The 24,713-nt window shown below is 40.3% G+C and overlaps 2 protein-coding genes across 9 annotated transcripts in view; one reads left to right on the forward strand and one right to left on the reverse strand.

Moving 5' to 3' along the window:
• Positions 1–710: 710 nt before the first annotated feature.
• Positions 711–24,713, forward strand: part of IDNK (IDNK gluconokinase) — a 42,299-nt gene continuing 18,296 nt past the window's right edge. For 2 of the 7 annotated variants that reach the window (XR_008445487.1, XR_008445486.1), the window contains exons 1-6: positions 711–801; positions 6,551–6,581; positions 6,992–7,078; positions 9,975–10,018; positions 12,006–12,279; positions 15,652–16,330. Coding sequence is in view for 5 of the 7 variants with exons in the window: in XM_054032757.1 (XP_053888732.1) it covers positions 761–801; positions 6,551–6,581; positions 6,992–7,078; positions 9,975–10,018; positions 12,006–12,384 (582 nt within the window). In the remaining 2 variants the exon portion in view is untranslated. Of the gene's footprint in view, positions 802–2,616; positions 2,751–4,356; positions 4,555–6,550; positions 6,582–6,991; positions 7,079–9,974; positions 10,019–12,005; positions 13,206–15,651; positions 16,398–24,713 lie in introns of those variants that run through there. The other 5 variants (XM_054032759.1, XM_054032758.1, XM_054032760.1 and 2 more) reach the window with 5 other exon arrangements.
• Positions 21,115–24,713, reverse strand: part of UBQLN1 (ubiquilin 1) — a 36,370-nt gene continuing 32,771 nt past the window's right edge. Inside the window, exons 10-11 of one of the 2 annotated variants that reach the window (XM_054032750.1) lie at positions 24,161–24,329; positions 21,115–22,298 (exon numbers count right to left, since the gene is read on the reverse strand). In XM_054032750.1, the coding sequence (XP_053888725.1) occupies positions 22,146–22,298; positions 24,161–24,329 (322 nt within the window). In that variant the 3' untranslated portion in view covers positions 21,115–22,145. Of the gene's footprint in view, positions 22,302–24,160; positions 24,330–24,713 lie in introns of both variants that reach the window. The other variant, XM_054032749.1, reaches the window with a different exon arrangement.

A 24,713-nucleotide genomic window follows, 5' to 3' on the forward strand; every position in this document is an offset into this window, starting at 1 on the left:
GAGACTAATAAGACTTGGCCTTTTCAGTGTGGAAAAGAGATGGCTAAGGGAAGATATGATTGAAGTCCATAAAATCATGACTGGTGTAGGGAAAGTAGATAAGGAAGAGTTGTTTACTACTTCTCAGAACACAAGAAGTAGGCATCACCAAATGAAATTAATAGGCAGCAGGTTTAAAACAAACAAGAGGAAGTATTTCTTCACACAACGCATAGTCACCTTGTGGAACTCCTTGCCAGGGAATGTTGTAAAGGCCAAACCCGTAACAGGGTTCAAAAAAGAACTAGATAAGTTCAAGTAGGATAGGTCCATCAATGGCTATTAGCCAGGATGGGCAGGTTGCCAGATGCTGGGAATGGGTGACAGTGGATGGATCACTTGGCGATTACCTGTTCTATTCATTCCCTCTGGGGCACCTGGCATTGGCCACTGTTGGATGACAGGAGCCTGGACTAGATGGACCCTGGGTCTGACCCAGTAGGGCCGTTCTTAGGGCAGGAGAACGGGAGGGAGCGCCGACAGCGAGCCCAGCGCAAGGTAAGCGTCTGCAGCCTGCGATCTAGCTTGGCCCCACGCTCGCACGGAGCAGCACAGCACAAACCTCCTAGGCAGAGAGAGGCCGCTGTGTCTTTTCAAGGACAGAGCCGGAGGAGGGGCCGGGAGGAGGGGCAGAGCAGAGAGAACGAGGAGGCGTGAAGGCGGCAGGGGCTGGGCACAGAGGAGGAGCAGGTGCGCGGCGGGAGAGGCTGCTGGGCTCGGCATGGTGCTGCTGGTGGTGATGGGAGTGAGCGGCTCGGGGAAGTAGGTGCTTTCCCCTCCCCGGGGGCGCGCGGACTGCCCCAGGCACCGGAGCCCCTGCGGGGGAAGCTCCTCGCCTGGACGGCTCCATCCGGGTCCCTCCCTGCGGTCGGTGGGTGGGCTCGGCTCCCCCGCGTGTCTGGCCCCGGCCCCGCTGAGGGCGCGCTGTCCCGGGCGTGGCCTGAGGAAAGCGGGTGGCCCCCACTGCAGGGTCTCAGCCTGCCCCCTCCTGGGCCAGGGCCAGGCGGACCAACCACTGGCTCGGGGCCCTAGCCCAAGCCGGGGCCCCTTCAGGCTACAGCTCTAGGGCTCCCAGCATTGCCCTGGCTGGCAGGGAACTAGCTGTGCAGTAACCAGGAGCTTGGTTGCTTTGCCCTCAGCACCACGCGTCTTTTAAAGGGGCATTTCCTCCTGTCTGTAAAGGGGAAAAGTCTTCTGAAACCTGCGCTGTTGCAGGGGCTTTGGGACAACAACTGAAGACTTAACCCAAAGGCTGTCTGTGCTGTGGTACATCTCCTGCGAAGGCACTTTTCAGTAGTTCGTGGTTTTTCATTCTTCAGAGGGGAAAAACAAAACCACACCTGCACTAAGGAGCCTTTGGTGTTTTACACCCACACAAGTATGGAGGGTGACTCAGGCCCCTCATTACAGTCAGAAGATACATTTCCTTGAGCCCACGTTGACTAAAAACCAGTCTAGCTTGGTGTAATTTTCACACTGGTCCTGTGCTAGGCTATGGTACACCCTGCATGTGCTATTAGTGGATTTTGTTTAATTTAGTGAAGAGTTGTTGCTGACGGAAGGGTGGCTTTATTTTTATTTTATTTCTGTGCTTTGAACAATATTCAGTTTCTTCTGTTTTATCACTATATAAACAATTTTAAAAACTAGCTCGTGAATAACAAATGGACACAAGTGAGGAGTTAAGGCTAAAGTTTCCCTTTTGTTTCCTGATATTTCAGCACACATCAGCAACTGTTCAGGTAGCTAGCTAGCCATTATGCACTGTGGGGCTTAATAGGGATAACTGCGGCCTTAACACTCTCATTTAATTGCTCTTGTTGGGTTAGAATAGACCAGGGGTCGGCAACCTTTCAGAAGTGGTGTGCCGAGTCTTCATTTAGTCACTCTAATTTAAGGTTTCGCATGTCAGTAATAGATTTTAACATTTTTAGAAGATCTCTTTCTATAAGTTTATAATATATAACTAAATTATTGTTGTATGTAAAGTAAATAAGTTTTTTAAAATGTTTAAGAAGCTTCATTTAAAATTAAATTAAAATGCAGAGCCCCCGGGACCAGTGGCCAGGACCCAGGCAGTGTGAGTGCCACTGAAAATCAGCTCGCGTGCCGCCTTTGGCACACATGCCATAGGTTGCCTACCCCTGGAATAGACCTTTGACTGTTTAACTTGACTTGTATCTACAGTACTTTGCTTTGAAGATGATGTCAGTGACACTGTGGTAGAAAGGGGATCTCAGATCAAGGGACAAGGGGAGAAATCAGGTTTAGAGGGTTGAGCAGGGCCTACCTGACCACTGTCCTTATTATAGGAGTTCCTGCATTAGTATTATCCGAATGCTGAATTAGTATTATCCTATACAATTTACCTCAAAGCATAGAGACACCCCTATGGCTGTGATTTCCCCCACTAAAGGGTTTGGAGGGTGACAACAGGTATGAAGCATTGGCAGGAAAGCTTCTGATTTAGTGACTGGGAAGCTTTTCCCTGGACTTGTAACTAAGTAAAAAGGACCAAATAACTTGGGACTCACAGCTGTGCCTGCTCCCGTCCACCTTTTTTTATTTTTTCAAAAGACCTTGACAAGAACTTTCAAGGGTGGACTTCCCCACACAAGATTCCACACTACTGTAACTCTTGTTAGCTTGAAAAGAGCTTGGAGAAGACTTCTTTCAGAACGCACCAGGATTTGGCTTGACTGGGATAAAAGGTGTGTTGTTAGAACATGTTAGCTCAGGAGTTCTCAAACTAGGGATCGGGACCCCTCAGGGGGTGTTGAGATTATTCCATGGGGGGGTCACGAGCTGTCAGCCTCCACACCAAACCCCTTTTTGCCTCCAGCATTTATAATGGTGTTAAATCTATTTTTTAAAAAAAGTGTTTTTAATTTATAAGGGGGGTGGTCACATGCACAGGTTTTCTATGTGAAAGGGGTCACTAGTACAAGAGTTTGAGAACCACTGTTTTAGTTTGAATCTTAGGATCTTCTGAAGAACTGGAAAAGAGACAAGAGTGTAACTTGTAGCATAATAACTTCTCATTAGTTCTATGGAGAGGTTAAAAAGAGCAGAAAGGAATCAAAAGAGGAAAACTAAGGAATATGATTAAAAGTGGTACAAAGGAGAATATCACAAACCAGTATATGACAGATTTAAGAACATCAAACAAAGCAGAGACAGGGTGAGGAAGAAACAGGAGAAAAAACTTTTTTAGCTGAGAATAATTAATGCTTGGAATGGACTAGTAAAGGCAGCAACACAAACAGCTATCATTAACACACCCCAAAAAAGCATCAGTTACTTAAAAAAAATAAATCATGTGCTGTATCAGTGGTCCCCAAACTTTTTACCTTGAACCCCCTCCAACTCTGTCCGCACCCCTGCCCGAGCTGGGTCTGGGAGCAGGGCTGTGGTTCTGGGAGGCAGGGACACAGACAGGGATAACGGGGCCAAGCTGGGGGTGGACGTGGCAGCCAGGGCATCAGGAGCGGAGCCTTGGGGCAGAGTTCTGGGCCTGGCAGCTGGGGCTGGTGCCAGGGACGTGCTGGCCGCTGCTTTCCGCCGCCGCTTCCCACAGTTCCCTTTTGCTGGGAACGGCAAACCGCAGCCACTGGGAGCTGCGGGCGGCTATGCCTGTGGACGATCAATATAAACAAACTCTCACCGCCTGTCAGTTGATTACTCTGATGGGCCGCAGGTTGCCTACCACTGGATTAGACCATCTGGTGTTCCCAGGCCTCTATTCAACATCTCTTAGAATCATAAAAAGTTAGAGATTAAAGAGATTGGGTTATCTCACTCTGGAAGTTATCATGAAAATGTATCAGCCCAGGGACCCTTCCATCTTTTACCACGAAGTAAGGAAATGACTAATATTTCATCCACACATCAAAATTACTTTTCCAGGACAAGGGCAAGTAATGAGTTTATCTGGTCCACCCCCCCGGGAAGTGCACAATTATTCCCTATAGTGCTTTATCCAGTGAAGTTAGTTCCACACAAATAAAGTTATCAATGAGGTTTCCACCACATCCTTTAGCAGGTTATTCCATAGTCTGATTTCTTCCTCCAGGAAGGAAGTGTTTTCTGATTCCCAGGATAAATTTCTTCATGCTCAGTTTCATCTTAGTACTCCTAATTATATACTCTTGAATTATTTCTCTTATATTTAATGTGGATGCATATGTTTCACAATATGGTTGGCATGTAACTCCTCAATAATCCAACTCCACATAGATACAATCACCCAGTCATTTAGAATGAGGCCCTCAGCACATGACCTCAGTCAAAAAATAATCATGTCTTTACATGCCGCAGCTTCTGTTGATCTAAAAGTTAAAAGCATCTTGTGATGGGTGAAACACTGCTGGAAGTCACTGCCAAACTGATGTAACCAAAGATGACAACTGACTGCTTTTCAAATAAAACAAGTGTGGCTGCAACTTTCAAAGTTTTACCAGGAGCCCTGCTGTTTCTAAAATCTTAATTTAGGATAACTTTTAAGAACTTGCAATAGTGAGTCAAATTCTTTTTAATAACTTGAATGATAATAGCTGTGTTGTGTTAAACTTAATGTGTCAGATATTATTATTGTTTCCAATAGTATCTACAATGTGCTAGCTGCTGTACAAACAAAAAGGCTAAACTCCTGCCCTAAAGGGCTAGAGTATGTCACATTATTATATTCTGAATATAAAGAAAATTCATTAGCAGCCTAGGCTACTACATGACCAGCTAAAATTAAGCTAAAAGATGTTACCCTGGATCTACACTAGGAAAAGGGTCAAGTTTAGATCAGGACTACCTAGCATGTGTTAGCTAAGCCCTACCTAAACATGACTATTTTTCCTAGTCAAGACAAAGACTTAGGTGCCAGACAACATACGTAAGTGTTCTATTTTGTGCTAGGCAGGGGGCATTATTGATGCCTTCAATAGCACTTTTCAGCCCCCATGGGACACTGGCAGGACTGTGCATCCACTGCAAATGACTGAAATTAAGCAATGGATACAGTGTATACTGCTTGTTTCTGGACGATCTGTCATATGTTCTGTTTGTTCAGCACCTAGCACAATAGGGTCTGGTCCATGACTGGGGCTCCTACGTGCTATGGTAATACACGTAATAAATAAACTAATCATAGGAATGCTGCTGAATATGTTGCCACTGTGCATCCTGCCCATTGAGCTTCCAAAGGCAGAATGGTTCAGGGAACTTTGTTGGTCCCTGCAAGTTTACTCCCCTCCACCAACCTAATTTCATTCCTGTTGTTTTAATAATAGACTTTCCCACTTACAGGTATATATTCACTACCACCTACAATTATTTAAAAAAAAATCATTTAATAATATTGGGTGTGGGGTGAGTTAAGAGGGATAGTTGTACTTGTGTGTTAAAGTGAAGCACTCATCAGTTTGGTCTCATACCACAGAATGCTTAAGTGTATGCTATTATTGCTTGCTTATATACTATATCTTTGCTAAAATTCAGGTATAACTAAGGCCAGTCTAATTTATTCACTAAAGATTACTTACAGACAATGTTGCTGGTAGATGCCATGTTTGCATATCCTCAGCCTTTTAAATATTACCAGACCAGAACATTATCAAGTAATCCTAACTGAATTTCTGGTTTTCTCACTTACAGTTGAATAATTCCCACTCTCTCCTCCCCTTTCCTTTCTCTCCCTGACACAGTGACCAAAGTTTTATTGGGGGTTTTTTAGTTCAAAGTTTTTGTTTACAGGTACAGCTAACCATACATATTGGGGAAGAGGAGGAAAACAGTATGAAGAGGCAAAAGCTGCCTACAATTTGCAGTCCTGATAGGATCTCTGGCTTGATTTTATATGTTTAAGGATTTATCCTCACAGCAGATTATACTTATTCTTTTTATATGTTGATGTGGTAATTGAGTGTATATGAACATCCACCTTGTGCTGATGTTATTATCTCTGACCACTTATGATTTGGAAACGTCAGGATTATTGGGGCAGAAGGGGACTTTGAAGCATATGATTCTGGCTAAAGCTAGAGATCAGATGAGGAACTAGATCGGGGTCGGCAACATTTGGCACGTGGCTCGCCAGGGTAAGCACCCTAGTGGGCCGGGCCAGTTTATTTACCTGTTGACGCGATTCACCGTCCCGGGCCAATGGGGGCGGCGGGAAGCTGCGGCCAGCACATCCCTTGGCCCGTGCCACTTCCCGCAGCCCCCATTGGCCGGGGACGGCGAACCGCGGCGAGTGGGGGCCGCGATCGACCGAACCTGCCATGTCAGCAGGTAAATAAACTGGCCCGGCCCAACAGGATGCTTACCCTGGCGAGCCGTGTGCCGAACGTTGCCGACCCCTGAACTAGATGGACCATTTGTTTGGGGTACTATGGCAATTATTACATTCCTATGACCAGTTCCATCCCAAGGAGGAAAGACAACACCTCACTTCATTTTAAGGGGAAGTTAAAATTATGAAGTAATGTTTATATAGTGCTCTCCCTGTGTTCTCTTACAGATCCACTGTTGGGTCACATCTGGCGGCTAAAGTATGGTATTTTCTAACTATACTGGTTTTACTGTAATTTTATATAGGATTTTCTTCACTTCTAGCAAGTCATTGTTTGTTAATCTTATGTCATATGTAAATATTACCAATTTGTGCATAGTTGAATCTGTCCTGACTGAGTCAGGCATGGATGAATATCATTATATAGTGCAGTGTGAATTTGACTTATAAACAAACATGGTATATATTGACTTGCTATTTTCTTCCTCTTGATTATACTTTGTATTTCTGGGAAGTGTCATTATGTAGATGGTGAGATTCATATTGTGGTGCAGAAGTCCCACATGTATCCCACAACTGTACTTGCCAAAGTGTTCTTGATAAACTAGTGAGTTACCATGAGCTAGTTTGTTTATGCTAAATTATACATAATTATAATTTTTTTCTTAGCTGGGATGGAAATTCTATGATGCTGATGACTATCATCCTACAGAGAACACAAAGAAAATGGCTCAAGGAATACCACTAAATGACCAGGTAGCTATATTGTATATAATCCCAAAGGCAGAGAAGTCAACATATATTTACCTTTCTAAGCATTGACATATCTTTTTACAGCGAGCTATGCTTTATATAGATTAGAATTACTGCTTCCTGGTCCGTTGACTCTGAACCCAGGCTGAGTTTGCAGGGCTAGTGTTAAGTTAGTTTACAAGTAAAAAATAATTCCCCTATTAGTTATATCAAATTATTTTAGAGTCCCCCAAAATATTCTTAGTGCCTTACAAAACCAGAAGAGACACTATAAGGTGCTGGTCTGTCTCCAGTCCCCCAAGGAGCTCTCACAGCCAGAATCTCCTTCTAGGTAGTTTTATTTCCCAAACATAGGTTAAAAAAAACCCACAATAAAAACAGTTATTCAGCACTTCCTAGGCTATAACTCCCAGGTGATTTCCCCCCTTTGCCTCTGTCACTCCCTGCTGCTTCAGGGCCTACTGCAGAATTCTTCCTTGCCCTTTATGCAGGGCACTACCATCCATGGCTGTCTCCCTGGAGGCCCTCTTCCCAGAGGTTTTCACTGTCTCACCTGGACTGTAGGGTGGGGTAACAAATTCCTCTCTCCTCTTGCTGCTGATCCATTTCCTTACTGAAAGCCTGACTCTTTATAGCCCCAGGTGCTGTCCCACCCTCCTAACTGGTCAAACTGGGAGCACTTGTTCTGGCACTGGGGCCTGGGACCTGCTTCATTTAAAGGGGCCAGACCTATGGCAAAGACAATCTTTGATCATCAGATTTTACATAACTGGTATTTGACACAATAAATGAGGGTCATACACAGACAAAAAAAGGGAGCAAGGGAAGAGGAAGAACAAGGGTGACAATAGGATCAATTACTCAGTAAGGGAGGCACATTCCTTGATGGCTGTTATTGGCTCGGGGTGGGATTATGAAATGCACTCAGCACTGGCCAATTTTTTATCCCATCAAGGTATTTAGTTCAGTCCCACCCTTACATTATCCTTCCCCTCTCAGATGAGATGGCAAGAGCAGCTTGTAGGAGGGATTTGAACGGGGCAGAAGACATGGCTTGGATAATAATTTGGGGGAAAGCACTCCAGGCATAAAAGGCAGCATGAAAGGAGACCTGGAAACGTGAGAGGAGACAAGAAGGTTATCAAGGCTGGCATCATTCATCATTAGCAAAGCAAAGTGTTGATGAGTGCTCCACAGGGGCAATTACTCAAAGGGGATTTAAGATGGATATAGCCATAGTTTGTTGCACTTTTTTGATTCCATTTCAAAGCTGCCTCCATCGTCACAGCCACGTCTTTCACACCCAGTGTGTAAGGTGTACCAGGTGGAAGGTTGGCAGTGATTTCTGCAGAATTAAGATTACCTGGCTGATTTTGCTGTGTAATGACATTTGTATTTTCTGGGAAAGTTAGTGTTCCTAAATATTTCCCCCCATCCCTGCCCTACGTGATAAACATTTACAAACTTATCCCCAGTTTAAAAAGCTTGTTGGTGGTGGTTTATTTGGGTTTGTTACATCCCCCCCCCCCTCTTTTTTGCCCTTTGGAATTTTATAGCATTTGTCCCAGAGAAAGATAAACACTCATCCATGCAAACAAGAGACACACCCAAATGGGAGGCATCTGAGGGAAAAATGGGATCAGCAGGAATTCACTCTACCTGCCTACACATGTATACAAACAATTAGTTACTTACTGCCAAGCATAAACGAAGCATACACAGACTCTGAGGCCCCATTCTGCAAGTTGAGCCACTTGGATGGACCCCAGCACCTGTGAAGAGCTTTACAGAGTTCATTGGAAGTCTGCTCATATGGATCAGCTTGTAGGATTAGGGCCTTAGGCCTGGATCCACAAAAGTAGTTAGGTGCCTAAACCCCGGATTTAGGTGACTAAGTCCCAATTTTGGTTCCACTGCAATCTACAAAACTCCTGCCAAACCAGCTATTTTAGATGTGAAAACAGCTATGCGAGAATAGATTTGTTGTTTAAGTTGTCAAATAAAACAAGAGTTAATTTGGTTCTTTGAAAGGTTCACAATATGGCATATTAAACCTAAAACATACATTACTACTACATGCAACTTCCATTGATTCTCCTTTTCCATCCTGTATATACAATTAAAAGCACTTAAAGTTTTCAGTGTAGATAAAAAATCTCCCCTCTCCATCCTCCATGAAGTCGTAGAGGTTCTGGATTAGAAAGGAAGAGGGGAGAAGGTGAAAATCTGTTTGCATGGTGCAATGTTACATTATTTATAAACTACATACTGAAGGAAGTAGGGATCTTCTAGAAGAAATCTTATGTGATCATATCATTAGAGATGGGATCATAATGTATAGGCACAAGGGTAAGAATTAAAGTTGCACAAGCAACCTAACTGGTGTTTCTTAACTTTCAGTTGCTTGACTTTGCAACCTAAACAAATAAGGTATTTTGTTTATATGTAAAATATAGTATATATACATACTGACAGGCATAAAGGCATGGATCTATAGCAGAATAGTATAGACTGAATTTTTAATTTATTCAGTTTTCAGTTAATGGAAACAAATGTTAAGAATTCATATTCATTTGCTGTGTTGGTGTTTTATTCTGTTCTGCTCCAGTAGTTTATTTTTTCAAGTAGTGGGTTTACACACTTTAGATATGCTCTTGTGGTTTGTAAATTTAAATGAAAAGTTATATAGGTTAGCTTTGACTGTAGAGACAGATACTGGATCAGTTTGCTAATGTGACTGCAGGGGGAAAATAGTTGGTCTATTTGCCTCCCCACACCAAAGAAGGATTGAAAGAGATTCACCCAGTTTTATATTGCAGGTTAACTGCTACGTAGATGTTAGACAATTTAAAGTGAAACTCCATAATACATACTTTCAGCTAACTCGTTTTGTTTCTAGGACAGGATTCCATGGCTTTGCAAATTACATGATATATTAATGAGGTAAGAGAACCTCTGACTTGCAGAGTGATTGCATCTGTAATGATTATTGGCTAAAGACTAAAGCAAGAGGGTTTTTTCAGTTGCATTAGTGGGGATAAGTATGTAGTATTGTAAAAATATTCTGCAGTCAGTAAAACCATTCTGTATTCATTAGTCTGTGAAGTACTTTAATATTTACAATAACAGTAAGGAAACCCCTAATTACTACTACTTGATGGAATTGTTTGGGGATGAGAGTTCTTTCTCCATTGTCTATACGAAGATATTTACATTTCAAGAATCCAGTTCAATAATAAGTTTGATACCAGTTAGGTCTAGAGGACACACTGTATAAACTTAGGGCATTTTAGAAAATTTTGCCCAAGTGACGTCAAAGCATAAGTTCCATTGACTTTCAATGAGATTTAGGCTCTTAAGTACCTACGTCACTCTTGAACATATGATTAGGCTCCTAAGTCACTTATGTGTTTTAGAAAATTTTATCCTTAGTCACTTACTCCAGTTGACTCACTTGGCATTGAACTTTGCCGGATGTGCACTTCCTAAATAGTGATCCTAGCTCAAATATTTAGATCTGTTAAAAAAAATGGGAAAAATAATGCAAAAGTAATGTTATGAGACTTGGGGGAGAGAAGAGTCAAACCTGGAACTTTAAATTTCTACATTTTAAATTTGCATGGGTTTATTCACAGTGGCAATCACCCTCCTCTTTTCCCACAGACAATTACATACATTACAGTAACAAGTTGATGGTCCTCATCAGTAAAGATAGGTCTGAACCAAAATCTGGATTTGGGTTTTGCAGCATTTACCCTTCTCTGCTTGTCAGTTGTGTACTCAATATATTCTCCATCCTGATGATTCATTTAAGTATCTGGATGTGACAGAGACAGGAAAAAGGAGCTTTCACATTCCACATATGTGCTGCTTCTCAGAGGGGCCGGAGGCTGCTGAGCTCCCTGGATTAAGCAAGGGATGTAGTTTCTTTTAAGAAGGGTCAGGGAGAACATGGAATTCAGAAATAATGGAATAACCTTGAAAGGGCTAGCCCTGCCTTAACCAAGAGTCAATGACTCTTACTGCACCCTGCAAGTAACAGGGTCCAAACTGGCTCTTTGCCTATGGAATTTAAGTAACAGAACTGCCCATGTATAATAGAGGGCAGTAACATTAGTTTACTACTACATATAATGTGTTCACAATTTGACTGCAGAATATGAGTTTATTTTTTTATTTTGCATCAAACCTGTATGTTCATTTACGGTGTCTAATGCCAAAACTAACTGGAAGGCAGGATTTGGGATTTCCAGTGTAACAAACACCAATGCTGTGTGGTTACCTGAAGCTTTAAAGGACTCTTGCCAGAGTAAAATTAAAGAATTACTCAAGTGTATTTATGTTAATTTCACTAAATCCAACCCTCCAGAGTAACTATTAAAAGGGTCAGGATATATACAGAGTTCCCATTAATGTTAACAGAAGTATGGCTAATCCAAACAATTTAGGTCAAAATCTTCAAAAACTGAAAGTGGAACCGGTTAAGAAGTGTGTGTATTGTTCAGGATAGAACTGTACTCTAGACAGACCCTTATAGTCAGCTTTTAGGTGGGGCAGGTGAGTGCCTCATGCTGTCCAACAACCATCCTTCTCAGCAATTAAGGAGCAATGCTGATGGCTCTTTGGAATCTAATTACGCTTCCACATTTGGGAAGATGGTGGCCATTATGAAGGCTCCAGTAGATGGAGATGTTAAAGGGACACTGGGTGAAATTATATCTTTAAAAAGCAAGCATACTTACCTGTGTTAGAGATTTGACATCGGAGTCCCATTAAAATGAGGAAAAAATCCTTACACCTCTTTTTTGTGAGGCCATGTTGGGTTTCCCACCTTACCATCTATTGAGAACAATCAGTCAGTGTTTGAATACACCAAATATGGGCATGATATCATTAAGTTATTGCTACTGACATTTTCTTCTCTTGATAGAGAAGAGTCAGCTGGACAAAGTGTGATTCTGGCCTGTTCAGCTCTGAAGAAAATGTATAGACGCATATTAGTAAGTGGAGGGGATGCTGTGTATTCTAAAAGTGATCAGCTAGACTCTGCCACAGGGAAGGTCCTTTTTATCCATTTGGATGGATCTATGGAACTCATTGCCAGCCGCCTGGAGAAGAGGAGAGGACACTTTATGGCACCCGAACTTCTACAGTCTCAGTTTGATACACTGGAGCCTCCATCAGCACCAGAAAACTTTATTACTGTGAGTCTGGAAAAGTCTGTTTCTGAAATAGTGTCCGAAATTGAGAAATCTCTTCACTTAGAGAAATGCTTTTCCAGAGTAGTTTCTGAATTAGATGCACATTAATTCTTTTAACCATGTCATATTTGTGGAACAGCATTTTAGTTGCTTTCTCAAGTTAACCAGCACGGTTTGCAATATTAACTTCATTGGCTTGACATACTTTAAAGGGACTGGGACACTACTATTCCCCTCCTTCCTCCCACCAACTCCTGGTGAATCAAGATCCAAAGCCCTTGGATCTTAAAACAAGGAAAGTACTTTTTGAGGATACAGACTAACACGGCTGCTACCCTGAAACCTACTATTACTGATGTTTTCATTAAGACCTGTTCAAACCTGGAGATACAATTTTCAGAAGTGAATGGCATTTGCCTACCTCTTCGTCCATTTAAATTACAGGTGAAACTCCCATTGGCTTTGATACAAACGGGTAGGTCAACACCGAGTGTTTCTGACAATCCCACCCTAGGGATTTAGACAGAACATGAAAATCTCAACAAATGTAGCTTTCACTTTTTTTCCTGCCAAAACACAGAAATTGGCCCCAGTCATCACTACTGACATTTAAGTATTGAATGGACACTTGAAAGGTGAACATCCTTTTAAGAGGAGGCAGAGTTCTCTGATAGGGCAGAGGGACAGGAGCTGGGACAGTAGGGTTCAGGTTCTGACTCCACCATTAGCTCCATGCCTGATCTGGAACAAGTTACAACCTCTGTGTCCGTGTCCACATCTGTGAAAATACTTGCTGACCTCACATGGGTGTTGTGAGATCTCATTGATTCTGACTTAAACACAGTGAACTCCTGTGGGAGGGAGAGAGCTATGTAACTGCAAAGTATTTTTCTACCTCAATCTTTAACAATAAACTAAGTAGCGCTGTATTGACTGTGATTTAGTCTTTCATATGCAAAATATACACACAATGAAACAGGAGAGAAAATGACTCAGCCAATGAGGTACGATTTATGTACCTCTGGGTTCATCAGTTCAGAACGGATGGATGTTCTCTCCTTTCAGCCTGACTGGCAGGCAGCTGTTTAGCGTGACTTTTTCTGGCACTCTTCACCTGCTACTGCAATAGCCTCACTCTAGCCTCTAGTGCTCAAGCTGTATCACAAAGCATGACTTTTGCTGTAATAAAAATTCAGAGCTGGTGTGAGGAAGAGCAAAGGCAAAACTCCCCTAATAAGTAGGGTGACCAGACAGCAAGTGTAAAAAATCGGGACGGGGGTGGGCGGTAATAGGAGCCTATACAAGAAAAAGCCCCCAAAATCGGGACTGTCCCTATAAAATTGGGACATCTGGTCACTCTACTAATAAGGGAAAATCCCACTTCAAGTAGGTGGCTTGCACATTGCTCCCCACAGCCACACAGTCTTTGGATTTCACAGATACATACAAGCAATTCAGCATATTATTTTCAGTGTCCCTCCCAAACTGAGCCAGAGAATTAAGGTTCTTTGTTACAGTCATTTAAAAATGTACACACCAAAGGCCGCGCTCCCTATTAGAGTACTTAAATTCAGATGTAACTGTTCTTAAAAACTTGTTTACTTTCTCTTCAATTTACAATGCTTTGTAGGTGTTAAAGTCCTTATTAAAGTTAAGACTATACAACTACGGCCTTGAGTAGTCTTAGCAGAGACAATGGACTCCTCCTGTGTCAAGATATGCTCATACATATGTGTTTGCAGGATAAGGGCCTAGGACAGCTACATACAATCACTACTCTCAATCCAGTATATTCTGGCCTGTCTATTAAACAACAACAAAAACCCTCATTACAACAATAAGATAAAAAAAATTAAATATAGAGTCCACTTTCACGTGTTAATTCTGTACTTAGAAATTTTTGCATAAAAAGTTGCGTACATAATTCACAGAATTTAAAGAATATGAAAGCATGTTTATTTATTTATTTATTTATTTGGTGTGTATATATGTATCAAAACATGTTTAGAATACCCTTTAACCATAGCTCAGTGAATATTGGTCTGGACTGCCCATATTACCTGAAACTAGCCCTCCTCCCTGGTATCTACCTCTTTGTTTTAACCTTGTAAGTCATCGTAGGATACATTTTCTATGAGAGATGCTCTTCAAGAGAAGTAATATTGTGAAGAACCTTTCTAATATATTGCTATGTATATATTATCCCCATCAGTACTCTCATCCCAACTTATGACCTTGATTAATCCGACTAGCTCACTCCTTTTTAGGCAAGGATGGTGGTGTTCAAAGACATCTTTGGGGAAATTAATTGAATCATTAGCTGGGTTATCAGTTAAAAATGTGTTTATAGCTTTTTCTAGTAGAAGTTAGACTTGCTCTTGTGGTACCCCAAAGAAATACCAACACTCCCTCCTTGGCACAATGCTATGAATGAGCTTTGGGAACAGCTGTGATAAAGAAACTCCGCTATACCAAACAAATCAAAAACTGATAACTATCTGGTAGGTATTTTCCCTACAAGTGACACAGCCAAAAATCAAACTGCAAAAGATTGATCCATTTCTTTCTGTACTACTGTCTTGTATAAAATGCCCATAAACCTATTTAATCCAAAATCTGTATCCAAACTGCTTCAGTGTGAAAGAGTCCTGGACTAATAGCCAATTGATTTCAGATTACTTTTTGCATATCCTTCTTATGTGTTATAAGAGAAACAAATTAGAAGTGGGCCCCAATTTATAAGATTATGGTTCAGTGCATCACATTGAAATGGCCAAATGCAACATTCCCAACACACACAGTTTCAGGTATTGTTCAGACCTAGAGTCTGGTTCATGCCAATATTAAATTCAGGTAAATGGCACCCTCTTGTGGTGAATCCACTAGGTCAGATCTACATTTAATAAAGTCACAGTTCTCCCAATACATGTACCCAGTGCAGCTCTACCTACTGCACAGTGTTGAAGTTGTGCTTGGATTTTATCAAGTGTGGCCCCAAAAAACAAAACAAAAAACCCTCAAACACACAATTCAGGACATGTATCTAACAGACTGCTTGGAAAACAGTTACATCACCTCAGGTCATATGACCAAGAGTCAAAATTGTCCCTCAGCCAATATAGTTTTTGGGTGGGAAGGGCTAAGATTTTTAAATGAGTACCTAAAGTACCTAAGCATCTACATAGGCACCTATATATAAGTAGCCTGATTTCCAGAAGTGCTAAGCACCCACAAATTCCACTAAAGTCTTTGGTGCTCAGCACCTTTGAAAATCGGTCCTCTTTTATTTAAAACTATATTTAGGCACCCATATTTGAAGGTCTGAACAGCTCTCTTTATTATTAAAACAATTTTTTCTTTTTAATTACAATCCAGCTCAACTCCCTTGTATGGTCTGAGGCCTTTTTTCTGCAGCCATATTAGGAGAGCAGCAGCCATTAACCAGGAAGCAGAAACTCACATCAACCTATCAAAGCGATGTAATATTGGGCTGGTACGAAGGTGTGCCTCCTAATAAAATCCACCATCACCAAATAAGCAAGGAATCTCTTAAGATGGTTAAAGAAAACTTTATTTGATGGCATTCTGTCTGGCAAGGAATCACTTATCAACAGTTTGGGTGTGAAATCTCTACTTCTTTATTGTTTTGCCTTTATGGTCCCTACCTCTCTCTTGTTTATCTGTATCGTCTCTGTCTGGTTCTTTGATTGTTTCTGTCTGTTGCATAACTAATTTTATAAGATTTAAATCAACTAAGGTGGTGGGGTATGATTGGGTAAAGAATTGTTTTACAATATGTTAGGACTGGTTAGAGAATTGTTTATTAAAATTTTAGCAAAATGATTGGTTAAGGTACAGCTAATCAGGACTCAAGTTTCACTATATAAACTGGGGTCCAAAAGGAAGTTCCTTGGAACCAACTGCAGGACACAGCCCCAAGATCAGAGCTGCCAGACCTCAACACCCAGCCAATCACACCGGGCAGAAGCTGGAGTCCCAGATGACCTGATCCTGACTGGTCACCAGGAAAAGTTCATCTGCCTTATTGGGAGTGGTGAGCATTGTATGCTTAGCATGTGCATTCTGTTTTGGTGACTGTTAATAAATAGAGGTTAAGGATATTACTGTGTCAGGCTCTTTCACTAGTAAAAGACCCAGCAAACCTGCAGAAGATTACTCCCTGAGCCCTAGAAACTGGGTACGGGTAGGTGCCTTTCCCCCGGAGCCCTAGGAACTGGGTAAAGATAGGTGCCCGAGAGTGTGTGAGTAACACCCCCCCACCCCCAATTTAAAATTAGCCTTCTTCGATTGTTAGGATTTAGTTTCTGTAAGCAATAAACAGGTTTCTCACTTGCCTGAGGGGAGTAGGGATAATCCCTCCCCCACTGATTTATCTGTGTCACATTACTTCAGATTAAAGCAAACCAGACTTCTGTTTCCAGTTCAAACAGCTACCAAGAGGAAAAACATCAAACCCAGCTATGTAAATAATTCTGCAATAACCGTTGTAACTGACAAGTGCAGATTCTGCTACTGTAGCTCTCTGATGTCCTATTTGTTCCAAGCTGAAGGTCATGTAAATTCCCAGCTACATACTTAAAGAAGAACAAGATACCTCATTGGCTCAATTATACCAACCCCCACAATGGCCAGCAATTCCCAGTTTGTACCAAGACCTCAAACTAGTTACATTACCTTGTAGGGTTGCTGTGTCCATCAGCCTCACTTTTCAGAGAAGTGAGATTCACAGTAAAGGATTGGTCTTGGCCAGATCTTTAAAAACATGCTTAGGTCGTTTGTAGCATCAGCAGCAGGAATGGGAGCCAGCAGCATCTGTCTATCATAACAGGAGGAGCAGAGAGGAGTCTGTCCCATTGCTGCAGACAAGGTGACCGACAGGTCTGGAGAGCGGACAGCAGGCTACCCTCCCACCAGTATAGCAATGAGCAACAACAGGAATGGTGAGACAAGCAGCAAGCTGTCACTCTCTGAAGGAAGAGGAGGAGGGAGCTCAGTGCCAAGGCATTTTCCTTTGAGTGCTTTCCCCCTAAATTCCTCCTACCCACCAGCTTTCCATTTATTTCAGGAGATCAGGTCCACTCTTTTTCCTCTAAAGGATTCCTAGGAAAGACAATCTGTCCCCCCTCCCCCCATCATCTTCAGGCTATTATCTGAAGGCAGAGAAGCTAGTTTTCAGGTGCTACTGCCCCTGCTAATAATGGAGGAAATTACCTGAGCAGGGAATGGGGTTTATATCTGCAAAAGCAAAGAGGAGTGCACTTAGTTCATGGGTTCCCTGCTAGGTTACCTCTTTTTAACTACACAAAGACTGGTCCCCTTACTCACCATTAACTAGCTGTGTCTGGAAAACGTGATGGGCGACTACAGCTAGCCTTCTCTCTTATGGAATAGCAGCGCATAATGGACTTTTTCATTAGCGACTCATCCATATTTGTGTTTATAAATAATACGAACAGAAAACATTTCTTTCAAAACATGATTTCACCAAGACAGATCCAGCCTTAAACATGATGTTGATGTTCTAAGTCAGCGTTTCTCAAACTTTTTACTATCATGCCCCCTTATACAAGCAAAGGAGCTCAGATCCCAATTGCACCCTGCTACAGACTATATCACAGGGGCTATAAGGAGTCTCCGCAGCCCTCCAGCATGTGTGAGATCCCACCAAGATGCATGCAGGGAACCTGACAAGAAATTTTTCATTTTAAAAGAAGATAAGAATCTCAGGCCCATCAGTGCAGTCTGGCTGTATAATTTGAGAAAACCTGTGCTAAGCAATATATACATTACGCAAAAGCGCCCTTGCCTCTATTAAAGGAATGCTGTGAGATTAAAAGATTTTTATTTGAAACCGAGTTACCAATATTAGACAACACCTTACACTGTTAAAACTGAAAGATATAAGAATTTACTTTACTCTATTAATGTTTAGTTACTCTTTATACTTCCCTCAGTTTAGAAGTCAAAGCTTATAGTGCCACTCCTGGAACATTTGCATTACTTTACACAACTAATTCTATTGAGTTCATAGGACTACATGTATATTTGCTTGTTGGATCAGGGCCTGAATTAGCCAGGATATTTAAATATAGATCCATCTCTGTGACTAGTCTGCACAAATTCAATCCTTGGTTTGGTCGCACTCAAGAGTTTTGTTGTTTTTGTTTTTAAAACGAACCCATGTTATATGTAGGGTTTGAAGGATTTGATTTTTATTCAAAAATGTTGGTAAATTTTGATTTCATTGTATATACATGTGCCAACCAAAGGAAAATATTTCCATTGATGATTGAAATTTACAGAAAAATGCTTCACAACTGCCTCATTATAAAGCAGCCTTGACTTGCAGGGAGCATCTCCAAGGGGAAGGAATCAGGCCAGTCTCCATGATTTTCAGTGCTTGGCTTCTCCAAAACAGCCAAGCGTGGGGGTAGTTTTATTGTGTGGGAACCTGTTCACTAGAAACTGAATTGAGATCGCCAGATCACTTTACATACGAAGTCAGCAGCCAGCCAATAGCAAATAACTTTCAGACACCACTGACATGGATTGAATTTGAACTAGCAACTTTGAAGCAATAGGTTCAGTTTACAAATAGCATGGGACAGGTTCAGTCCCCCATGACTGTGAGGCTTTGTGCATTATTCACTGTGCCTACTCTAAACACATTTGAAGTTGGTATGTTTGCTTACAAAACTAGGCTCCCTCCAACACTCGTACAAAATGATCAAGTGTTAGAGCACTGTTCGTGAGCAGGAGACTACTAGGACTTGAGTTTTTGATATACATTTTCATTTATGCCTCAAATATCAAACTTGGCCCAGCTTTCAAGGTATATCCTTGAGCCTGCCAGCTTCAACCTCATCATTTTAAACATAAGAATGGCCATACTGGGTCAGACCAAAGGTCCATCTAGCCAAGTATCCTGTCTTCTGACAGTGGCCAATGCCAGCTGCCCCAGAAGGAATGAACAGAACAGATAATCATCAAGTGATCCATCCCCAGTGTCAGGCAAACAGAGGCTAGGGACACTATCCCAAGAGAATTTGAAGCAGAAGCAAGAGTCCCCTTGGTGGGTTATAAAGAAATCATGATCCAGCCATAACTTAAAACCTATATATTTCATAGACTCATAGAATGTCAGGGTTGGAAGGGACCTCAGGAGGTCATCTAGTCCAACCCCCTGCTCAAAGCAGGACCAATCCCCAACTAAATCAAAAACTCAGTTCCTTGTAAACATTATTCCTTTTATAGGAATGAAGGCAGAATTTAAATGAAGGCAGAATTAGGTTAACTGTAATTATGCAAAACAAGAAACAACTTTACTCAAGAAGCACATTATGTGACCTCCAAGGAGAGCTCATACAATTTGAACTTAATGCTTTATACTTCTTTCAGTGAATTTGAGGCTTTGGAACAGAGTTCATTTTCCTCTCTCCTACTTTTTAATTTGATTTTTTTTAAATTAAAATTTTATTAAAATAGAACAGAGATATTTTAACAGCTCTCAGTTCAAGTCCTCTGAACTACCTACTTTTTTTTTTTTTTTTTTTTTTTTAAGACCACTGAAATCAAGGAATGAAAGTCCAGAATCACTAGTCACTTGAAACTCTTGGCTAAGAGTAACAGACAAAGTGGGGTGGTTATATGTAGGCAACTTGCTATATCTTCACTAACTCCGTCTGAATTGCACCTGAAGAGATGCCTTTTCCACAGATTGAGTAAAAGATTTAAATTGAAGATACCTTAATCTGAATCTTTGGGAATGGGAAGAAAACCCCTTTGTTGTCCATCATCTAAGATGAACAGTCTCAGTCTTGTTAATCTCTTCTCATATGGAAGTTGTTGCATAATCATTTTTGTTGCTTTTCCAATTCTAATGCATCTTTGAGATAGGAAAACTAGAACTGCACGCAGTATTCAAGGTGTAGGTGTACCATGCATTTATATAGTGGCATTTATAATAATTGTTTTATTATCCACCCTTTCCTAATGGTTCCTAACACTGTTCGTTTTTTTTTATTCTCACTGCACATTGAGCAGATGTTGTGAGCAAAGAGGTTTTCTTGAGCTTTTCCCAGCACTGTGCATCAACTGTAATTGAGCAATTTACTTATTAGTGCCAAAGTTCAGCTAAAATGTTTACCATCCAGGAAAGGTGTAAGTCAGAGCATCACATTCTCTTAAGATTTGCGCTAACAGACGTTAGATTTCAGTTTTATAACCAATGTAAGTGATTTAAATACAGAGTACCTGATCTCATTTTGTTGTTCATATTTCAAAATTCTTTTGGTTCGTCTAACTTGGTGAACTTTGTTTGAATCTATGCACTACGTATGGAAGGATAAGTTTAACCTGTTTCCCATCACCTTTTAAAGTAAATCACATTTATACTCAACACCAAAGGAAGTGATTGTTTACATGATTTGATAAAATATAATGCTGAGATTAAAGTATAAATAGTACAAGTGAATAATCTTCAACTACTAACATGTAAACTTGACATAACAGGCCCCAGAAGGGATGTATCATCCAAACCAGAGCCAGTTTGCTAAACAGGATATAAACAGTCGAGTATGCTTTATCTCATCCAGTGTTACATTTTACCTACTGTAAGGTTAGTCCTCATATTTTTGATTTCCCTTACTTTCCCTCTCGCCTTTATAATCCAAACATTGTTTATTAATCCCGGTCAAAAGATAAAAATGTGTAAGGTGCTCCAAAAGTCTCCCTTAAAAGCCAAACATCAAGATGTTTCACTTTTCTGAAAGTTTAAGAATCAGCAATTGTGCAAAAACACTTGACAAATTGCTCAAAGAATTTTTAATTCATTTATTACCTGTGCACAAGAGAAATAACTACCAATAAAAACTCAAAAGATATACAGTATTTTTACATGGTGGTTAAAAGTAATTAGAATATCACATGACACTGCCAGTGAAAGTAATTCTTCCAATTACAAATCATAATGTATGTTAGAATCTCAATGAGAGAAGCCAAAAAGCCTTAGAAGCAGTGTTGGAGCATACAGTAGTGCTCCTTCAATCTGCCAAAAGATTAAGATAATTTACAGTCAATCCATGTGAATACTGAGACAATGTTACAATGCAGCTTTCTGTACAGTTAGATGTAGACTTAGAGATAATTAGATCAATAATTCTAGCATATTTTAAATGAATTTGCCTAAACGCTTCTGCTGATGTTTACCAAAGATCCTCAAAGTTTCTGCGCTAGAAATGTGTCAATTTTATTTGTTCTGGATTTTTTTGGTTACATAGATTCATTCTATTGCAATGTGCAAATTCCTAGATGTGAGCTGTTTCCAACATTTATATTGTGTGTATATTTTATACAAATAAAAGCAAAAATGATAGATAAATCAAATGGTATAAATCTTACAGCATTTTGCTAGCAAAAAATACATGCTGAAGTCACAAAAAGCAGTATTGGTATCCACAAATTATAGCTTCATTTAATTTGTTTCCTTTTTAATAATTTGTAATCTACATAAATTACTACCCAAAGCTAAAGTTTAAGTAGTAAATAAATTGGACAATTGTAGGTCTGACAAAACCTGTTCATTCAACTGTGAAAGATGATACTTGTTTCAACAAAATCACAATAAATGCTGAACAAAGAAGTGTTTGATGCATGCAACAACTGTGAATGAAAAAGCATTGATTCCCACTGTTCAAAGAAAACTACTGCACTCCACCTTAAAATGCATCAGACTGGGTTTAGTTATAACAAGACAATCCCAAGAGTCAGAATGAAATAAAGCAAGTATTTTAAAGATTTAAGAGCTGTTATCAAAAATAAATTACATTTTTCAAGTTAAAGAAATGTTGCTATGATGGTTGGGAGCCCAGTAGCCTTTCAATAGCTGCATTGATATCTCCTCCTGTTGCTATTAGAGCTTGTAAATTTGCTTCACGGTTCAAAAATCCCATTGCACTGAGCTGCTCCAGTTGTTGCTGAAATCTGACTTCTGGATTTTGTAACTGCTAAAAAGAGGACAATTTATTTCAAGCTGTAGACTCAGGCTTAATACAAATACTGTGAAGAAATTGTACTAGATGATTTAAAATACATTTGATTCTATTCCATACTTTGTCTTGGTGTATTTCTGCAACTAAAGTTTCCTTTAAATCTCCAAAACTAGAGAGCAAAATTGAAGTGCTTGAACAACTGCAACTGAATAGCATCATTCTCAGAGGATAGTCTGCTGACTGGTTTAAGAACACCTGTACCAAAAGTTGATTGTTTTTTAACTGACTACAGGAAGTGCTGCATGTTCGATGTGATGTAAGGGAGCAAAGCAAGATAATCTGAGAATCATTTCCTTAAAATAGTTCCTTCAAAGTGTCATTAATAGATTGTTCTTGTAAGTGAAATGAAGAGTTAAATCCAATAATGCTATTCTTCAGAGATTTTTAATAAACTCATTGTTGGTTACTGAATGTGATGAGGCATAGTAAAGTTATTCCTGTTATTGGCATATCACCTTTATAATTTCTAAACGCTTTTAAAAAGGTAAAGAAGTATTTGAAGTTTGCAAAAGTTTTATAACAGCTAGAACTTCCAAATGGGAAACTGAACAGCTGTGCTTTTATGGTCTGATCCTGCTCCCACGCTATTAGTGCAGAACTCCTACTGACTAAGATGGCACAGGATTGAGCCCTTACAAACTTCTGATAGAAGGATTCTTTGAAACCATTTTAGTTGTAAGTAACAATATGTTTAACATGGGTATTTTAAACCAACAAGGCCAAAGAAACTACACTTCTTACTGTTTCCAAAAGTTGTCATTCCAAGAGTTCTTTAACTCCAGTTATGGCAGATAAGCAACAAAGGAAAAACTGTTTTTCAAATATTTGGTTTTAAAGAGTGAACACAGTGACCAGCCCATAAAAATACAAAAAAAACCCCTTGTTTTGTTCATCGTTAAGGCTGCTATTCTATCTTGATTCGAGCTATTAAGCCCATGTTCAAGTATTACAGCACAGATGGTATGGCTGTTCTGAACTCCCTACATTACCTAAGTAGTAAGGGAAAATTAAATGGACAGAAAATTCTCTTATCCAACATTTTTAATCTATTTACTATTTGTTACTTGGAACTTTCAGTTTAACAGATTAAGCAAAAACATTTTGCTCTGATTTCTAGTTTGTGTGCATTTTGCAGAATGTTATCTATAGTGTGTCCTCTGTCTGTATAGGTCCCCGATATAGCAATTAGGCTGACAAATATTTTTAAGATAAAATGTTACTGTACAAACAAGAATGAGCAGAAATCTTAGGAGCTATTGCAGTACCTGAAACAACAACAACTTGCTTTTTGAAATCTAGTTCATTTCAAGTTTGCAATAAAAGCAGTACCCAAATTAAGAATTTTATAGCTTTTGTCAGTCTAAGTTTGCTCTTTGTACTACTAAGGACATTTTGCAAATTGTGAGAAACTTCTACCACCATCTCAGTCTTTCAGACCAATACAATACAAATGACACCTACACAGAATTGAAATAGCTTAAAAAAAAACAAAACCAAAACCTGACTGGGCAGAGGCATAAGTGAAAGGCTTAACATTAACACTGAATCTGTGCATTTCTCTGTGCACGTGAACAACTCAAGGGCTAATGGTCCCCAGGACAGAAGTATTAAAATTTTAATTTTTCCAGCATTTATTTTCACATCTGGGAAAGTAACAGTTTTCTAGCCTGGTCCATTCATCCATCCATGAGCCAGCAGTATTAAGCATGTGTTTTTCCAAGTACTTTCTCCTAACTGCCCCTTTCAGCCTACATTGATAAATCAAATATTAGCTACATATTAAAGTTCTAGGATTTAGCCATCTGCTACCTTACCTGAGCATTTGCACCAGCAAGTGCCTGCAACATTTGCTGAACAAACTGTTGGTGACCAGGTTCAGCAACTCCTGAGGCTGGACTTGTATTTTCACTGGGGATGGAGCTAGGTACAGTTGTGCCTGTAGGACCTCCAGTGCTTCCTAATCCCCCTACACCAGGATTAAATCTGCAGAGATGAGGAACAGCAATGTTAACATTTATTTTTGTATTAAAGTTGATCATCATATACTGTTATTCCTCCCCCCACCAACTGTCTCACTGGAATTCTGTGGATATCAGTGGGAATGGAGAATGTGTATTTAATGTAAATAAAGCATCCGAACACAGTAAGATCCATTATAAATAGGGCCCTACCAAGTTCATGGTCCAGTTTGGTCAATTTCACGGTCATAGGATTTTAAAAATTGTAAATTTAATAATTTCAGCTATTTAACTTTGAAATTCCACTATGTTGTAATTGTAGGGGTCCTGACCCAAAAAGGAGTTGTGGGGGGGGGGGGGAGGGGAAGGGAGGTGTCACAAGGTTATTGTGGGGGAGAGGTTGTGGTAC

The sequence above is a fragment of the Malaclemys terrapin genome, chromosome 6 (genome assembly GCF_027887155.1).
Source record: "Malaclemys terrapin pileata isolate rMalTer1 chromosome 6, rMalTer1.hap1, whole genome shotgun sequence".
NCBI classification, from domain to species: domain Eukaryota; kingdom Metazoa; phylum Chordata; order Testudines; family Emydidae; genus Malaclemys; species Malaclemys terrapin.